This window comes from Spodoptera frugiperda, chromosome 28 (genome assembly GCF_023101765.2).
Source record: "Spodoptera frugiperda isolate SF20-4 chromosome 28, AGI-APGP_CSIRO_Sfru_2.0, whole genome shotgun sequence".
In the NCBI taxonomy this organism is placed as follows: domain Eukaryota; kingdom Metazoa; phylum Arthropoda; class Insecta; order Lepidoptera; family Noctuidae; genus Spodoptera; species Spodoptera frugiperda.
The window spans coordinates 6,601,820-6,620,823 of record NC_064239.1 but is presented as its reverse complement, the minus strand read 5'-3'; the positions used below and the strand labels follow the sequence as shown (position 1 = coordinate 6,620,823).

The 19,004-nt window shown below is 37.7% G+C and overlaps 1 protein-coding gene and 1 pseudogene across 1 annotated transcript; both read right to left on the bottom strand.

The window, feature by feature from the left end:
- Nucleotides 1-1,917: 1,917 nt before the first annotated feature.
- On the bottom strand, nt 1,918-17,058 carry LOC118265103 (piwi-like protein Siwi). Its single transcript, XM_050706156.1, has 19 exons — nt 16,893-17,058; nt 12,463-12,811; nt 12,236-12,370; nt 11,850-12,009; nt 11,541-11,652; nt 10,890-11,015; nt 10,669-10,770; nt 10,242-10,335; nt 10,032-10,159; nt 8,684-8,944; nt 8,089-8,231; nt 7,514-7,659; nt 7,096-7,207; nt 6,779-6,908; nt 6,096-6,333; nt 5,697-5,773; nt 5,301-5,473; nt 4,974-5,073; nt 1,918-4,803 (listed from the first exon to the last, which is right to left on the bottom strand). Exons 2-19 carry the CDS (start codon nt 12,809-12,811, stop codon nt 4,639-4,641), a joined length of 2,751 nt encoding a protein of 916 aa, XP_050562113.1. The 5' UTR covers nt 16,893-17,058; the 3' UTR covers nt 1,918-4,638.
- LOC126912703 (uncharacterized) lies at nt 12,818-16,882 on the bottom strand (annotated as a pseudogene).
- Nucleotides 17,059-19,004: the final 1,946 nt, after the last annotated feature.

Genomic DNA, 19,004 nt, shown 5'->3' with positions numbered 1-19,004 from the left:
TAGAATTTTGACATAAGCTCCATACAAAATGTGTATGTAAACAACTTCATAGAGCGCGTCACGTTACGTTTCTTCGTTCTCGATTTCGTGTAGCAGGTTCTTTCCCCTATACTTATTGTACTTTGGTAGGTACTGTCACATCAGTGGCGTAGCGTAATGGGGGCGGCAGCGGCGGCCCGCCCCGGGCGGCACTTTTTAGGGGACGGCAAATTTTAAACAATAAATAATAAAAATATTTTATAAATATTTCAAGCATTTTATATTTTTTTCGCAACTAGAGATCGGAGAAAGTAGTGATAGTGGGGAAGGAACCTTTAACGAGTGGTCCTGCCCCGAGAGGGGCACCTGAGGCAAGAATCCGACGATTCGTCGGAACCAGTAATTGGTAGGGTAAAAAAGGTGAAGGCGAAATCAAGTTCCCACGATGTGGGACTTGATGAAGCTCAACGCCAACTGAGGGCGTCTCTGGCGCAAGCCAAGCGGGTGGAGGCCAAGGAGCGCGCAACCGGTGCCGCAAGGTCCAGGGCCGGCTACGGGGCTTCCAACATCCTCTACGCAGACCACTCAGTGGCTGAGCTAGCGCAAATGGCGCTGGAGGACAAGGAGCAAATTTTGGAGGTGGCCTTCAAGTCCTCCAACCTGAAGGGATCGGCTGTTGCCGAAATAGGAGGCGATCTGTCGCTGCCGGCCGTCGTACGCAAGATGGTCGACAGCGCGGAATCGTGGGTCACGGTAGTGTCCTTCTGCGAGTACGTGATGTCGCAGAAGGAAACTGCGGAGCGGGAGAGGGAGATCTCGAATCCCTTCCCCGCCCGCAGTAGGCGCACCAGGCGCAGGAGAAGGGCGGACACCGCCCAATTCCAGCCCCCATAAATGGGTCCAGGGGCGCCTGCGAGACGATGCAAACTTACGGGCTACCCCGTGTAAGAGATGAGGTCAGGACGGCCCTGCCCGACCTGTGGATTCCTATGGAGAAGAAATTAAAGTATACCAGTGCAATCTACGAAAATAAACAATCATTTCTTAACGAAGATTTTATTGTTATATTGCTGCCAACACATAGCCCTACCTATGTGTTACGAAGAGGGCTCTCGCCCAATGTATCGCCCACACCTTCCTCCGACTTCGAATTCGTAAACTGTTTGATTCCCTTTCTTTCTCAAGCCTACTCGTTGGTCGAGTGATCGCTAATGCGTTTGCCGGACAAGGGGTCTTGGGTTCGATTCTCGGGTCGGACAAAGTATTGCTGGGCTTTTTCCGGTTTTTCGAAAATTTCTCAGTAGTAGCACGGACTTGTCACATGAATACTATACTACCTATTCTGTGACCGTACGTACATATCTATTAATTTTCAACGTTCTGATTTAACTAAAGATAGCATCTAATAGGATGTTGTTGATGATGATCTCCTTAAAAATGGTTTAATTTAATGACTAATTGAATTTTCATGTAATTTGGAAGATAAAAGACCACAGAGTGCAACACAACAGGGTACCCCTTTTTATGAGGGGGATCGGGGATTCCTTTAAAAAGGGACTAGGTAGTGTTAGATTTTTACCTCATGTAAACCATCCCTGGTGCTGAAGGGCACCGATAAGGGGCACCGAGTCTAGGAATTAGATCTGCTTTGGAGACAGACGGGTATCTAGGTAACACCTACGTCTCACCTACCCGTGTTGAAAGCAGTAAGTAACTACAGAGAAAATCCTGTCAGATAAGTTTTCATGACGACGGGTTACTTGTTGGTTTTTTTTTCTCCTTGATGGCAACCGAGTACCTAACGGTTGGTTTTAGTAAAGAGAAACATAGGCACTGCCTATACTTCCTAGTCTTTTACGTTTGTCAGGCTTTTTAGTTTATCAGGTTTTTTATTACTTGGGTAATACCTAGAGATGTTAGAGAAATAAAACAAATAAGTGAGTCAAGAAATGTATTATGTTTAATCATTACACACACACAAAACTACTACAACTACCAGTACATTGTGAACATTTGAGCTTAACTAACACACTAATTATAATCATGTATTATGCCTTGTTCGCATTCCGTTAGCATCTTAGTCGAGTATACTCGCTACTAGTGTGGCGACACATCTGACAAGTGACAGATGACAGTAGTCGCACATAGACTATCGACGAGCAAATCAACGGATGACGTCATAAATATCCTGCATCGCGCATACGAAGGTTACATGCGAATTAACACGGATAGAAAATCCCAACGAACAACAGTTGGGCAGAAAGCCCGCCAGGCTGATCACCTCGCCTGGTCGGAGGATCCTCCTTTTCTTAGGGAACTTTAGTGGTGACCCCCGACGTGATTGAAACCAACCTTCACGGAGCAGATCAGCACCGTCATCCTCATCGCCACCTCCCTCACCCATCACTTCTCCGCTGAGCGGTAATCAAGTCGTAGCCAACCAGCATCCTCGGCCTCATCAGGGACCACCACACGCTGCATCGAAGATATGCAGCCTGGTTCTTCCCTACGGCCTCATCAGCGTCTAGGCACAGCACTCTCTGCACACGGTCTGAGGACGTCTTCCTCCCGTCAACGCAGACGCCAGCCACTACGCACCTACCCTCGCAGCATCTATTCCCCGACTCACCGTGGGACACTGCGAGCTTTACTACTCCGACTCACTGGAGTATCGCCCTGCACCGCTCACCCGACTCACTGGGCATTCAGCGGCACAGTTCCGACTCACTGGAACTAGGGTCATTCTACACTGGCTCTGGCACCGCTCATTTCAAGCATCGACAGCCGTCTCAACAGGATCGACCTCCGGTCTTGGGGGGGAGTGATGTGGCGACACATTTACAAGTAACAAGTGACAGATGACAGAAGTCGCACATAGACTATCGATGAGCGAATCAACGGATGACGTCACAAATATCCTGCATCGCACATATGATGTTTACATGCGAAATAACACGGATAGAAAATCCCAACGAACAACAGTTGGGCAGAAAGCCCGCCAGGCTGATCACCTCGCCTGGTCGGAGGATCCTCCTTTTCTTAGGGAACTTTACTCTCTGTTCCCTAAACTAGCTTCGATTTTGGGACAGAAGCGAGAGACAGCTACTAAATACTCACTACTCGACTAAAATGCTAGCGTAGTGCCAACAAGGCATTATAGTCATGATAAGTAATTACTACAGATACCTACAGAAGTATTCACTAATACTAATCACACACAGTTTCTGAATCTGAAATGTATTTCTTAAAATTTTGGAAATGCATATATGCACAGTATCTAAATACAGATAATATTACAGTAAATAGTAAGTACATATAATACCTACGTCGTCAAGAGAAAATGTATATTTCGGAAAATACCGACAAACGGTGTCGAAGGTAAAACTTTGTAAGTACATACATTTTTGATATACTGAACAGGAAACTAGAAGATTAGTCAGTTAAATTTGTATAAGTAAATCATAAAAAAGTTAATATACTGGGTTTAACTAATACATACACAGTAAAAAAACGCCTTTGGCAATGTCTTAAAAATAATCTTAATAAAATACAGTTTTTTGCAATATATACGAATAGTCGATAAGAATTACGTTAAAAACGTTAATAGTACAACGTAATAAGCAGAAAAATTCAATCAATTTAATATTAGTGATATACATAAATACATTACATCTCACCATGCACCAGTTTCTTTCGATATTACACATGATTAGTCCAATAACCTACCAAGCCTTACGTATAGGTAGAACACAACCGTTAGCTGGGGACTCCACACACGTTCAGTATCCGAATGAGATTTCCAGATCAGGAATTCAGATTCGGAAACCTGTACCCTTACTATGAGTTGATTGGTCGGTTTATTCGGGCCGGCCAATCAGAGCGCCGAAAGCGCTCTCGTTTCGATTACTAACGTAAATCAAACTCATACTAAGGGTACAGAATAGCCTAACTTGTGTCACACCCGATCATCTATATATGTACATCTCGGAAACTATCTTAACAAATAAGGTTTGGTGAATAGATATAGATACTTAGTCACGATATTTAATATATAAATAAATGGACCACAAAGTATTAAAGATAAAATAGATATACGACTGGAATGTGGTCCCTGAGTCCTCACAATAAAGATTCAAGAGCAAGGGCCGTGCTCCTAGCGCGCTGCTACAAATCGATACCAACAATAAATAAGCTGCAATCGTGTTAATAGAACGAAAAGGTAAAATATCCATGAAAATACATAGTTTCGTATTTTCTTACCGTCTAATTTAAACAACATGCATAATATAAACACGCCATACTTATATTATTTGTCACAAGTCTCCTTAACCTTAATCTATGACCTTACCTACATGAAAATGATAACATACATATTTTTTTTTAGTCAACAACCTCCAAAAAGTTAGGAAAATCACATTTTATAAAAGAAAACAAGATGCTTTCAGTAAATGTAAATAGATACTTACCTACCTAATTCATAATTTTTTATCACTTTATACCCAAGCTCTATGATAGAAACTACATTAGGTATAGTATTCCAAAAGAACCTTCAAAAATACTGACAATATGTCAAGAAATAACATTAGTTTTTCAATTGATTTTGAATGTAATTTCATTAAACATTACCCTGGTGGTTACTTTGACCAACGAAGTAATGATTTACAAGAAATACAAGGTGTCTGTTAAACTATTATGAGGCTGGCTGTGCAGACTATTTGCTGCCAAGAACGCCAACTTATGCGCGTACTGGCACACGGCTGGGACGCGGACTTGTGCGGAGCAGTTGAAGTACATGTGGGTCAACTTGTACGTCAACCATTGCATCTGAAACCGTAAAATCAAATTAATTTTAATTCCATATTTATAACTGAAATTAAAGTAAGTACTGTAATAAAGTAGTATATTAGATTATCAATAATTTAAATACGTTTGTATGTATAATTTATGATGTAAATGTGTTTTTAGATTTTAAGTATTAATTTATTTTATCTTACCCTGTCAGGATGCAGTCCAGTTGAATCCGAAATTACGTTATACGATGTAGGAGTAATTGTTCCATCTCGCACATTTTGCGAAATTAAAAAGAAGTCATACCTAAAAAAAATGGCATATTATTTTTATCTCCTTTTGCCAGAACCAACAACCAGAACACTCGCAGATACACCGGCACATTACAAAAGATAAAAGTGTGATAATTTTACTAGCGTATAAATTGCAATGTACCTATATATATTCAACTCATTGAGTTTAAATTTTGTTTACACGTTTAGTTTGTATCACCATAAACACTAAGCTAAAATTATTTTAAATTATTTTCTTACCGCTCGGGAAGAGTTACGACGTCGTCAACAACAGTTCCGGGTCGCGGGTTTACACATCTGCTACCCTGTTCCAGGAAAAAACGTGTATTTATCCGTTTTGAAACTATTGTGAATGCCATTTTAAATTCATCGGGGCCATACAATTGACGAAGTGCCTTGTTTATTTCGGCCACCTGAAAATAAGTCGTAAGTATTTTATGCAATAAGTCTCACAATTAGTTAACACCTGAACCTACACATTGTTTCAATAAAATTTAATTGAGATAAAAATCTGGGAGTCAATTTTTCAAACATTGTTGCTCCCATCACAAAATAATATGAAAAATACAGGTTGTAGCTGATTTTGTACGATACTGAAAGAAAAATTACTGCTACTAAACTATATGGGATACTAACCTCGTGTGTGTGTACATAAGGAATTTGCCCATCACCGACGCCGTCGCGATAAATAAAAATTCTATGCGGCAACACACCTGCAAATATTAAGGTTTTAGCAACATTGTTTCAATTTTAATTTTGTCAACAATAATTTGAAATCTAAAGTCTTTTCTAATTTAAATATCATACGATTAACTAGAAAATTCACAAACAGGTCACACTGATGCTACACAAAAAAGTAATGTAAAAATTAACTTGTTGATAATTAATTATACCTTACCATTACTTATTAACAAGTTTAGGTATTATTTACTTACTTTTGGTTTTTTGAAAATATAAAATATTACTAAAGGAACCTAGTTTCTAGTTAATCTGTTACATTAAACAAGCATATTATAAAAGGAGAGTAATATATACCGTTCACTTCTCTATATTTCTTCAGGGCTGAGGCTGTATTGAAGCCCATGTGATTGCTTAATTCTTCGCCAGACGTGTGCGAGTTGACGGCGGAGTAGTAGCGCGTCATATGTCTATCCAATGAAGCGACGAATCCACCAAAACTCTTTTGTTTGCTCCGAGTGTCGTGGCATACGTCATAGCCCACTACTAGAATGTTTTGTAGGGGGATCTCTACTCTCCACGGCGCGCCACCGAGCTGTTATTAAAAACAAAATTTATATTATAATGTTTATTCCAATTCTTAATTAACTAATCGGATAAATGGATAAATGATAAAATTTAGTATTTGTAATATGTAATGTATTTATAGTATGAGTAAACTTACTTATCTGTCGTACCATAAAACCAGGAAGAAAAAAGAAGACAAATATTTCAATCTCCTCTAAAACTACATTTTGTAACAAGTAAATAGTCTAACTATTTTTATAGTTTGATGTTAAAACGGGTATTCAATATGTAGGGTATCGAATAACGTAGTTAGAATCGTTTATTTTTTATGTACCTAAAATGCGCTATTAACGTACTATGTACTTTTTGTAACAATGATGGGACATGCGAACGCAACGAAACGACTCATTAAATGTTCACAAATTATCACTTCAGACTTGAGAGTAAAGTGTTTATAAATGACTAAGTATTACCTTGCAGTTCATTTGGAGAGCCACCTTAGTGGCAACTGACATAGCGGAGTTGGACGTCATGTTCCGCAAAGTTACAACTTGAGTAGGGATGGCACGGTCAACTAGACACTTCTTTTTAATAGCTTCGTACCTGGAAATAACAAATTATTTCACTACCTAGGCACCTAATAACATTGATTTAAACTACACACTTTTATATCTCGTATTTTCCGAAGCATAGTATTGAAATACCACACAATTTCCAGTCTAATACTTTTTTTTTTTATTAGGAAAGATAAAATATTTTTTTTATAACCTGATATGATTTAAATACTCACCGATCTGATAACTTGCGCGTGACCACACATAAAATCATCGCAGGATTCCTACGGGCTATAACGGCATCCAGCATTCGAGCGTAATCTATAGGGCCGTCGTATTGCATAGTCACTAAAAAAGTAAATACGGATCATATAAAAGGAAGTCGTGTTATTACACTATTTATTTTTTATAAGTTTATTATTAACTCAAGAACGGCTGAAATCGGTGACGACATAGCTTAGAAACAGGAAGATATAAGATAGTTTTTGTCATGAAACCCCAGGAAGGGAAACTATTCGTTAAAATTCCTTATCTTTTAAACGAATGAGCCTATTAGAGTAAAGTTTAAAAAGGTCAAATTCTGCAAGTGATTATTTCACACAGTCGAAGGTGCAGGCAAAAGCTAGTTCTTTATAATAGAAAATTGATACGTACCAATTTCCGGTTTGGGTAGCATGAATCTTACATCTCTAGCTGCCTTTATAACCATGTCTAGAAACGCTTCAGTATCTCTCCGTGCCCTATCTGGAGTTATCACTACCCAAGATGGAAGTTGACTTATACGCAGCAGGGGCTTTGATCTGAAACAAAAGATGGATAATGATAATTATTATTATAGCACATAATTAGGCAAATCAAGGGCATTTAAGGCTCGCCCACACAGACACACGATATCTGTTTTCAGTATATTTTGTATGATGACGGTCATGTAGTTACACAGCTGCGATAATAACGGTGCAACGGAATATTCTTGTATATTCCAATATACCGATATAAGTTCTAGACTGTTTTGTATGAGGACGCAAACGCGGACGCGACCGTACACACACCTGCGATAATAACCCGCTCTCACATAAGAAATATATCGGACGTTAAAAACGCAGCTGTGTGCAAGGAATCGGAACGCACTAACGCAATACCGCATGCGATATTATCGACCGATAATAACGTGCCTGTGTGGGGGAGACTTTAGGAAAAATATTATGTATTTTATTTATAGTATTACTTACCGTACTTCCCGCGTCCATCCTTCTGGCGTATCACCTGCTGGATAACGGCATTCATTACCTTGAACTATATTTTCAGTTGGCAATTGGCGTCCTTTAATCCTCATCAGTTGTTTAGAAAAGGTAAGGTGGCAGGTATTTAGTTCCTGTGAATTATAAAATCCTTGTAGTAATTCCTATATAAAGCATAATGTAGAAAGACTAGGTCATAGTCCATTTGTTTAGACTCTAAACAAATGTCTAACTACTAACTATCGAGGTACCATAAACTTATGACTAGTACAGATGACACTGCAGCGTTTAATAATAAACTAATGTTTTTCAAAGTGTGATTTGCTTTCGTTTTATGTAGGAATAGTACCTATATTAACCCGTTGTCTGTCGGAACGCAGATCTACGCGAGACACAATGTGTTTTCTATTGTGTCTTATATACCGACAGACAAGTGGTTAAGTTATTTAAATTCATTATCTAAGTTAATTAATATATGGAACAATTATCATAAAATATTTTATCCTATAGTTACGACAATAATCTCATTATTCTACATATATGTACAATAAATATAGTATAGTAAGTATAAGGTAGTTGTACAAACCTTTATAACTTCTGGATTTTGCGTTAAGTTTCTGTTAAATTGTAGTAATTTGTTAACACGGATGTCGGGGCCAATTTTAGTATGTGCATCAAGAGCTTTCGTGAGTTTGAAGTTGTTTCTCATCTCCTCCGTCAATCCGGTTTGGCGGCACAGTTCGGGGACTAGATAGATCAGTTCAGGCATCCCAGCGCGGATGTCACGTGGCTTTGATCTGGATATTAGTAAAGGCTGGTCGACGTCGCGGATGTTAATATTATATTTCTGAAAATTCCAAAAAAGGTGTCCAATTTGCTAATGCCAGTGTCGATAAAAATTTTGAAAAAAAATTATAGGCTTCTAGGATGAAACGAACTTGAAAAGGAAAGGAAGAGGCGTGACAGAAATAGTGTGCGTTTTATTAAAATCCAAAACGAATCCTATTACTTCAGTACAAGACCAGATAAATTAACTAAAAATCACGGTTTGCTCATTTAAATTAATGGAGAAAAGCTCTACTAGTTTCGAGTCACAGAGGGATTCTTCATCATGAGCAGCGGGCGCAGACGCGGTGAAAAATATGACCAGATAACTTCAGATAAGGCAGTACACTTAGGCAGTGATAGTAGACAATGGAGTTGCTAGTTCTAGTCTTCTCCATAATAGTCTCTATCCAGTTACGCTTGCACAGTAGGAACCTTGAAGTTACGCCTACCTACTGCCAACTGGGCCATCAGAAGTTAGTCTGCTCTTACAATACTTGCAAATTTATACAACATTGATTTCGGAATTTCAGATTTTGTCAAGTTTTGTATGTTTGATTTTGACAAACCTGCAATTATAAAATCAATTATTATACAATTTTACAACAATTGTACCTAATAGAAGATTAAGACCCCTGACAGTCCATGATAGACGCCAGTAGCCAAGAAACGGTCGCCGTAGCCGACCCGGCACGAAAGGGGGGATGGGAGGAGCATAAGTTCCCTGAATAATTGATTATTTTTTCGTTTAAGTTGCCTAAATTAATTTTTTATAAAAAAAACATCTTAAGCTAAATAAAAATCACGAATAATAAATTAGAAATCTGGGGGCCTACTCCGGTTCTCGAATCCGAAGTTTCGTTTAATCTTCGGCCGTAGGTTTTATTGATTTACTAATAGAACTACTTGAAATAACGTTTTATTTTTAATTTCATATCAAAATCTATTTATTTATCTTCATTTCATTCGTTCATTTTTGTTCACGAAAGTTCGCAATAAATAAAATTGTAGTATGCAATCTGCGAAGTTTTTTCGTTCGTTCGTTGAATTAGATTAGGCCCAAAGGACAAAGGAAGTAGATCAGGTCAGAATTAAAATGAGGTTCATACTTTCTTATAGTATTCTATGTAAGAAATTTTCACATTTCTCAAGTTGAACGTGGATTTAGGTGTAGTCAGCCATGACACATCATCAACCCGGTATGTCCTCCGGTTGTAGTTGGTCATCACAATTTTTCCTGTAATAAATTATTCCTCATTTTAGGCACTCATCTCTTATTTTGAATTATACCACATATTGAATTAAACAGTTTATCCTACCGACTATGTCTTCGAGAAAACATTTTTTATAGTTGCCTCCTTTAGTGTTTGTATATGTTTTTAGCATCTGGAGAACGGTGTCCAACCGAAGTACCTATAACAGAGACAATATAATGAGGAACAAAATAATGTAAACATTTAAAGGAGCACCCAATAGGTACTCCCATAAAACAAACGTGAAAGATTAATTATTACGTAGGAAGTGTCCTGGACCAGTACCACCATTTATTATCAGAACAGAAATCGAACCTATGTTCTTAAGCTCGATTGTCACACTGTCTAACACTTGTCCAGAGCAGTACTCAGTTAATAAAGCAATAAAAAAGGGAATAAAAAGTCTAAAAGAAATTTTAGAGCAACAAATTACCTACGTATAGCTACTTAGATAGTAAGGAAATGAATTGTTCTAGACTAGGTAGATACTTACTTTGTGTATTATAACAGCGACCATCAATAACTTGTCTTCATATTGGTTAATTGTCGTTTTATATCCAGGCCAAATTTGAAGCCGAAATTCAGGAATATCGATCTGTAAAAACCAAACCGATCGACCAAAAGTGGCTTAATAAAGCTTCAAGTCGTAAAGTCAAAATAATACATAGAATGGAAAATCATGTTCATACACATATATTATAGATAGGTACGTACCTTTGCTGTTGGGTCAAAATAGTCGCGGCCCATTAATTGCAGGTCCATTGCGAGGAAACACTTTCGCAAGATAATGTTAAAAATTTGAATATAGTGATAGTCACCGGGGGCGACATCACCTATCAGCTGTAAGGGTAAAATGTATTAAGTTAGGCAAGATCAATATCTAATTACAAAGACTTCTTCTCTTCTTCGGAAGGGTAATCATCTCTATTATATAAAAATAAGTCGGGTTTTCCTTCCTGACGCTATAACTCCAGAACGCACAAACCGATTTCCACGGTTTTGCATTCGTTGGAAAGGTCTTGCGCGCCGTGAGGTTTATAGCAAAAAAATTTGAAAAAAATCAAGAGAAAAGCGGCAAACCAGGGAACATCATTGGTGGCGGAGCGAAACGGAGTTCGCTGGGTTTGCTAGTATGGTATAAAAATTTGTTTATATACCTATAATATTAAAACGAATCGCTAGATGTATTACACGCTAAGCGTAAATCTCGAGAACAGCTGAACCTGATTTCGCAAATTGTTTTTTAATTTAGGAAAAATATTAGCAAATATGCGTACAAAATTTTTAAAGGCAAAACAAAGTTCGCAGGGCCGCTAGTTAATCATATTGAATTGAGGGTATACATAAAAGTTACCAAATTTTTACCTTCACTGTAATAACCATTTTTTGTTTGTCAGATTTCCGGTCCGAGTAAAACTCGGTAGGATCGGGGTGCAATCGTTTCATGCTATATATCACTGATCCATCAAAGACGTGCCTGTAATAAACAAAAACTAATATACCTGAATAATCTAGGTAATTTGAAACTTAGAAAATCGTATTGCCTTTTTTACAGAGTGGTAGGTATATGCATGTTATTAAACTGCACAGATATTTTATTTATTTGTAGGTACTGAAACGAAATGTCGGGAAATAGAAATGGGTCCTAGTTGAGGTCATAGGGTCATTACTTACCAGCCTAAAACTTTCTGGTGGATGCGCATGAGACTCTTACGGACAAAAGTGTTCTCCTCATCCGGGGAGAAGTCGACGTGGTACTGGTACATTCGAAAATGGGGTGTAGTTTCAACGGCAAAGTAATTTGCTATCAAATTAACTGCGTTGCCAGTGGAGCCTACAAAAAAAAAATGAATTATTAGTGTTCATCATATCATACCTACCTAATAATGAATATAGGTAATTGGTGGAAGTCAAACGCATCCACAGCAACGTAACATAACACATTTCTGGTGGAAAAGCACCCTTAATGTAATTTTCCATTTGCCTTCAAATCAATGACCTCGTGGTTTTTAAAATCTAAAATACTTACCTACCTATAAAAGAAAAATATTTTTTTATACCTTTTTTTGATGATATAGTACTGGGTTTTGTTCGTAGTGCGGGCCTTTGTTCGGTGTTAGGGCGCGCCCCGTGTCCACGCCCAGATGATGAGGGGCCCGGTTTACTTGAAATATTTGATCGTGATGTTGGTTTGTCTGAATAAAAATCAAATAAATTAGGTAAATAAAAATATGAGTTCCAAATGTCATAACGAGATGTGATTCAAGTTATTATCGGTAATGCCTACCTATACTCATTCTTTGTAGTTGTTTTGGTACATCCTCCGATTGTTCTTGCAATCTAGATTGTTTCGAAGATCTCCTGCCTTCTTGTGAAGTGGGAGTGCCGTGGGGTAATGTAGATGTCAAGGTTGTTTGAGATGACGGTATCGACGGGGATGTTGGGGAAGAGGAGACTGTTTGTGCTTTACTTGTGGTTGATTTGCGAGATTGGGAAGTGCGAGGGCTCCAGGCTGATGGGGATGTTGGGGTTTGTGGGGACTGTGGGCATGTAGGAGGATCTCCGGATTTGCGTGAAGATTGACTTGCATTCTTGCTGGTCTTACCAGCTCGGTTTTTGAGCCGTTTTTTCGGCATCTACAAACAAAATAATTGAACAAGCTGTGAAATTTTCTGACTAAATATGTCACGTTATAGACTGGAGAAATGAGTAGGTTTACTTGTTTTAAAAATGATCGTTATTCACGATTTTCAATCACGTGGGTAACTTATACCTACTAATATAATGTAACGAATAACGAATATTCGCATACGCATTCGCGAATATTCACACATTTTTTGACATTCGCATTTGCATTTGCAATTTCTAATGCGAATAAATATATGATTTCTTATATTTTTAAGTTACGTACCGTCTATTACCTACCCCAAATTCTTGGAGACCTTTAGTTTACCATCATACTTTTAAGTACAACACTATCAAGTAGGTACCAAAGTAGGTACCTACTTGTATTAACAAGGCGAATCAAACGAGTCCAAACTCGATTAGGTTTTGTCTTTAAATTTCTGAGTGGTAATCTTCCATTATCAGGTCCTGGTTACCATATAGTAACAAAGTGGATACTCTTCAAGATAAATGAAAGAAACGAATTCCTATGGTCATCTTCTTGCTTCAATACCAGGATCTTGGTCTTGGTTACCATCAAACGCTAAAGTAGGTAGGTAGGTACTCGTCATGACAAATCAAAAAGCCCAAACTCGATGTAGCTATGTCGTGTAATTACCGAGTTCCTATGACCATCTTCAAGCTCCATCATCAGTACCCTGGTTATTATCTAGCACCAAACTGCTCGTCAAGACAAATCAAACAAGCCCAAACTCGATGTGGCTATGTCGTTTAATTACTGAGTTCCTGTGGCCGTCTTCAAGCTCCATCATCAGTAGGTACCCTGGTCATCATCTAGCACCAAAGTGCTCGTCAAGACAAATCAAACAAGCCCAAACTCGATGTGGCTATGTCGTTTAATTACTGAGTTCCTGTGGCCGTCTTCAAGCTCCATCATCAGTAGGTACCCTGGTCATCATCTAGCACCAAAGTGCTCGTCAAGACAAATCAAACAAGCCCAAACTCGATGTGGCTATGTCGTTTAATTACTGAGTTCCTGTGGCCGTCTTCAAGCTCCATCATCAGTAGGTACCCTGGTCATCATCTATCACCAAAGTGCTCGTCAAGACAAATCAAACAAGCCCAAACTCGATGTGGCTATGTCGTTTAATTACTGAGTGCCTGTGGCCGTCTTCAAGCTCCATCATCAGTAGGTACCCTGGTCATCATCTATCACCAAAGTGCTCATCAAGACAAATCAAACAAGCCCAAACTCGATGTGGCTATGTCGTTTAATTACTGAGTTCCTGTGGCCGTCTTCAAGCTCCATCATCAGTAGGTACCCTGGTCATCATCTAGCACCAAAGTGCTCGTCAAGACAAATCAAACAAGCCCAAACTCGATGTGGCTATGTCGTTTAATTACTGAGTTCCTGTGGCCGTCTTCAAGCTCCATCATCAGTAGGTACCCTGGTCATCATCTAGCACCAAAGTGCTCGTCAAGACAAATCAAACAAGCCCAAACTCGATGTAGCTATGTCGTTTAATTACTGAGTTCCTGTGGCTATCTTCCAGTAACCAGTTCCATCCTCAAACACTGTCTACCGTCTGGTATCAAAGTACTTGACAACAAACAAGTCCCAACTCGATGGGGTTTGTAATTGACAACCAAGTTCCTATAGCCACCTAACTAAGTATTTCCAATTTAAAATCAGCTCTATGTCACCAAATTTTGTCATTTAATTTACACTTACAAAATATGCATAAAATATTCAGCTCAATTGGAAATCAAGGAGTGCATAATATATCATAATATCATCATATAACAGGTTACCGGGGCTCGAGCTCAAAGCAGAAGAAGGAACGGGGTGGTTTTTAGTCAGTAAGTCAGACACTCCTCGCCTCGGGAGATGTCATGGGATGATTTTTCCCCCTCAAAAAAAGGAGTAATATTATTTATAAGATTTGATTATATTTACCGAGACAGCTAAAACAAATAAAAGTACCTAAATAAAATTTACTTAATATCAAATTAATTGTGTAACTTGGTTTTTGGTTGCTGTTTAGTTTCTATATTCCATTTATAATAAGAACCAAATATTTATTATTATTAAACATTTTGTCCGTACATCAGTGTTGGTGATTTAATATCAATCAGCATCATACAGTATTTGAAGTGATCACCGAGAACTTCACTGGTTGTTCAACCTTTATTCTGAGCGAGCAATATTTTACTTTATTAATGTGTAAGCACTTGCCACATTATCAGAATACATATTTATTTATAGGCACTGGGAATAGTTCATAATAAAATAATTATAAACTTTCTTATTGACTCTTACATTCAAATGTTTTTGGTTTTATGAATTACCCGAACCGCAACGCACCTTCAAAACATTTTCTAAATTTCAGTGTTAATATTATAATTATCAATTCAATACACTATCAGGATATATCTCTACACATAGATATTTATTCTTAGAATGTAAATCTCTTGGATTCCTACAACTTGATTTATGAATTACCCGTACCGGACACCAGGTTAGTTAAATTATAAAATTTATTTATTTTTAATTTATTCCATTGTTAACAATTAACAAATTATCCCAATACACTATCTCTTTACATAGATATTGGTTCTTAAAACTTTTACAAGCTGTTAATTACTTGAATTTCAGCGCATCTTCATAACAAAATGTATTAATTTATATTCTAGTATAATTTACTATAATTATTATTTCACAAGTATTTCTTCATTGTATTGCTTTATTTATTTTAATTGTTATTCTTTCAAGTTGTAATAATTTTAAATTAATTATAATCATTATTTTATACTTAAGTATTGCTTTTCATTATTGTTGATTATTTTTTTATTTAGTATTCTTAAATATTAATATATATCTGTTAGCTGTTCTAACAATGCTAGATATGGCCTCGATACAATAATTTTAGAGTAATGTGATAAGTATTTTAATGTATTTTTTTTTCAACTTGGTAAAAATATATGCAAAATTATAGATTTTTTGTTATACTTAATAAATAACACCTAAGCGTAGAGTTTATAAGTCGGTTACAGACGTGCAGTGCCGGCGTAAGAGCTACTGATACCCCGGGCGAAAATATTGTGGCGCCCACTTGAGGGAAGCAATATCAAGTGTTAGTTTTTTGCGGATCCCATCGGCGGCGGCATCGGCGCCCCCCAGAATTTGTCGCCCTGGGCCATCGGCCCATCACGCCCCCCCCCTAACACCGACACTGCAGACGTGCCCCCTTAGCATCAACCGGGTACAATGTAGATAATAGGTACCTAGTGAGATGTAAGTGTCGTGCTGGTGTGGCATAATACATTTAAAATGGGTCGACTGAGTCGGTTATATAAAGAGAGTTAGTGTCGCATGTCGCGCAGCGCAGCGCGCTGGGCCAGCCGCCCCAGCCGGACCGCGTCGCACGCCGGCACCGCCCACAAAGGGAAAGTTAAACACGACGCGACCCTGGTACTGACCCCAGTGCCGGCGTAAGGGCCACTGACACCCCGGGCGAAAATATTGTGGCGCCTACTTGAGGGAAGCAATATCAAGTGTTAGTAGTAGTTTTAATTTTTTGGCGCCCCCCAGAATTTGTCGCCCTGGGCCATCGCCCCATCACGCCCCCCCCTAACGCCGGCACTGACTGACCCTATACATTAATCTCTGGATATCTTAAGATATTCGTTTTTATGACACGATCTGAAGAATATTTTTTATCTGTAATTAATATTGCAAATTGAATAAAAAAACGAGTTTTATGTTTCATTCCCATTAAATAAAATAAAAAAAATGTGATAAGTACGTGAAAAATTGTTAGGTACTGGTTACTCCAATAATTTGGAGAAGTTTATCATTATACCTAGAAGTGTTCAAAAATCAATAAATTTGTTTTCTTGAATATCTGATTTATTTTTAATATTTGATTTAAAGGAAGTTAAATCAAATATTACGAGCAACGTTTATGTAGGTAATTGAAAATAAATTGACTAAAATCATGTATTAATTACGCAAAGATGGCGAACACCTAGCGTTTCCTTTGTACCATTTTAATAAATATTCAAAAACTATAAAATAGCAGCTATACTTACTTCCACGAAGTTAATGGACCAAGATGTTTAACCATTTAATACTTTGGGTACAAAAAGAGACTTGGTTCCTGCCGAATTCGCGGAGCAACAATTGCACGTTACACGACTCGCAGCAGCCACAAATCAAAAGGGCGTTTTATGATTTATTGATTTGCAGAAAGGATAAAGGACCGGACAAGGATATGTTGATGGCCAACCGAACAGAAAAATACGGCACAACAGCGCCCGACGTCCCGGTGTAGGACCAACTTTAGGGTGTCTCGATCTAGGTACTAACAAAAACAGAAGCCCTAAAGGGCTTCATTAATACATAAAGTTCTAACGTATCCATCGGTAACAAAACTTAATTATAAACTGTAAGAAATATAATAGAACATTTAAATCATCATTTTTATCTCATATATATAATTTAATTATGTATTACGTTAAAGACCATTTCGGTCACCGGTGATTAGAACTCTGGCGCGCTCTGAGCTAGTTAGCGGATGATTTATTGTCTTCAACCGTTTTCTATTGTCAGTAAAAAACTTGTACTATTATCTTTGTTTAAGTTATTTATTTTATGTTTTTGTTCTAATTGAATTACTTTGGGCCAGGACGGCCCAAAGTTATGCACTGCAATGATCTCTAGTACCTAAACTGCATGCGAAATTGACTATTGGTCAAGTGGTAAGTGATGAATAGCAATAAGCTCGTTTAAATTTAATTCAATAGAAAAGGGAATTTTACATTTAGCATAGCTTATGCCTTGAAAATAATACACTAGACGGTATGTTTTCACGTGTGATAGCAGGTTGAGAGAGACAGTTAGCAATTCAATCAAATCTGCGGAAGATTCGGCGTGAACCCTGAACTTCTTGTAAAAATATGGTGAGAATCTCCTATTATTTCATTCTATTTATTTTGAAGTTGGTTTTGGCATTGGTTCAAATTGTTGGCAATGACAACGAAACGAAGTACTAAGGTAACTAGTGCGCATACTATTAGGTACTATCTATTTGGTAATCTGATAGATTTGTGAAGTTTATACAATATTTTTGGCAAATAAGTAATTATTTGATTCAGTCTAGGTTTTCATTCTGGTTAAAGTAATATTCGAATTTCGTATTTCAAATGTATTTAAACATTTAATAATTGGCTATCTAGTCAATTGTTAGAATGAAGTTTAGAATAGCAATTTGCAATTTGTATTTACTACATAAGATTTACAATATACTCGTACCTTATGAAAAGCGTTTGTTGCAGATTGGTCCATCAACACTGTTCACGGACCTACACCAAGAGATGCCAGACTCGTGTCGTGGGTCCGAGTGTGTGGACGCGGACGCGATGCGCGACGGTCCGTGGCCTTCCTCCTCCCTCTCTCGCCTCGCCGAGATAAGTTTTCATATTATATACTACCTCCCTAGCATTTAGAGGTACCTACCTATTACTGTTACTGTACCTAATATTTAATCATTATGATCGAATATATTGATGTTCCTATCTCGTTGTGGGAAGTGCAACTACTGAGCAAGGTGTGACGTTACAAAAAATATTGATTTCTAAGTATTTTTTTAAACATATTAAGATAAAATGCAGTACCTACCATTTAAATGCTTTAACTTATCCTTGAAAACCATCATTATGTAATAGTAGTTTTAAGTTTTGAACTTAGGGGTTTTCAAAATACCTACATATAAGACAATGTTCTATTGGGAAAACTGCACAAAAATCTGTTGTTGAATCATGAAACCAGTTTTAAGATTTGTAGCGGACAGCCAGAAGGCGTGGTGATGGGATATTTAAAATAACAAGTAAATAGAGAGATCTAGTTCTATCTATATTTTCAGAGAGTAAATGATGTAATTTTTTATCATTATTCATCAGTTTCTGCTAGTTTTGTTAACATGATTCCAGAAGGTTTAAAGTATGACGCATGGGTCTAACGGTTCACTGTCATTGCTACTTGGCGCGCACTGGATAATGCATTTCCGGCCTTACGTAACGATCGCCAATGCTGCCAACTGCACCATGTTGGTAGGTTGGTAAAACTACATAAATGTCAAAATAAACAGTTGACAGTTTCTGTCACAGATGATAGAATGCCAAAATTTGTTGTCCTTTTTTTAC

What these genes read in the sequence shown, in the direction of transcription:
- LOC118265103 (XM_050706156.1), bottom strand. Translation starts at nt 12,811, where the DNA reads ATGCCGAAAAAACGGCTCAAAAACCGAGCTGGTAAGACCAGCAAGAAT. An exon ending in GCTACCCAAACCGGAAATTG is followed by an intron (nt 7,208 to 7,513) that starts GTACGTATCAAT and finishes TTACTTTTTTAG; the next exon opens with TGACTATGCAATACGACGGC. An exon ending in GAAATATAGAGAAGTGAACG is followed by an intron (nt 5,774 to 6,095) that starts GTATATATTACT and finishes TAATATTTGCAG; the next exon opens with GTGTGTTGCCGCATAGAATT.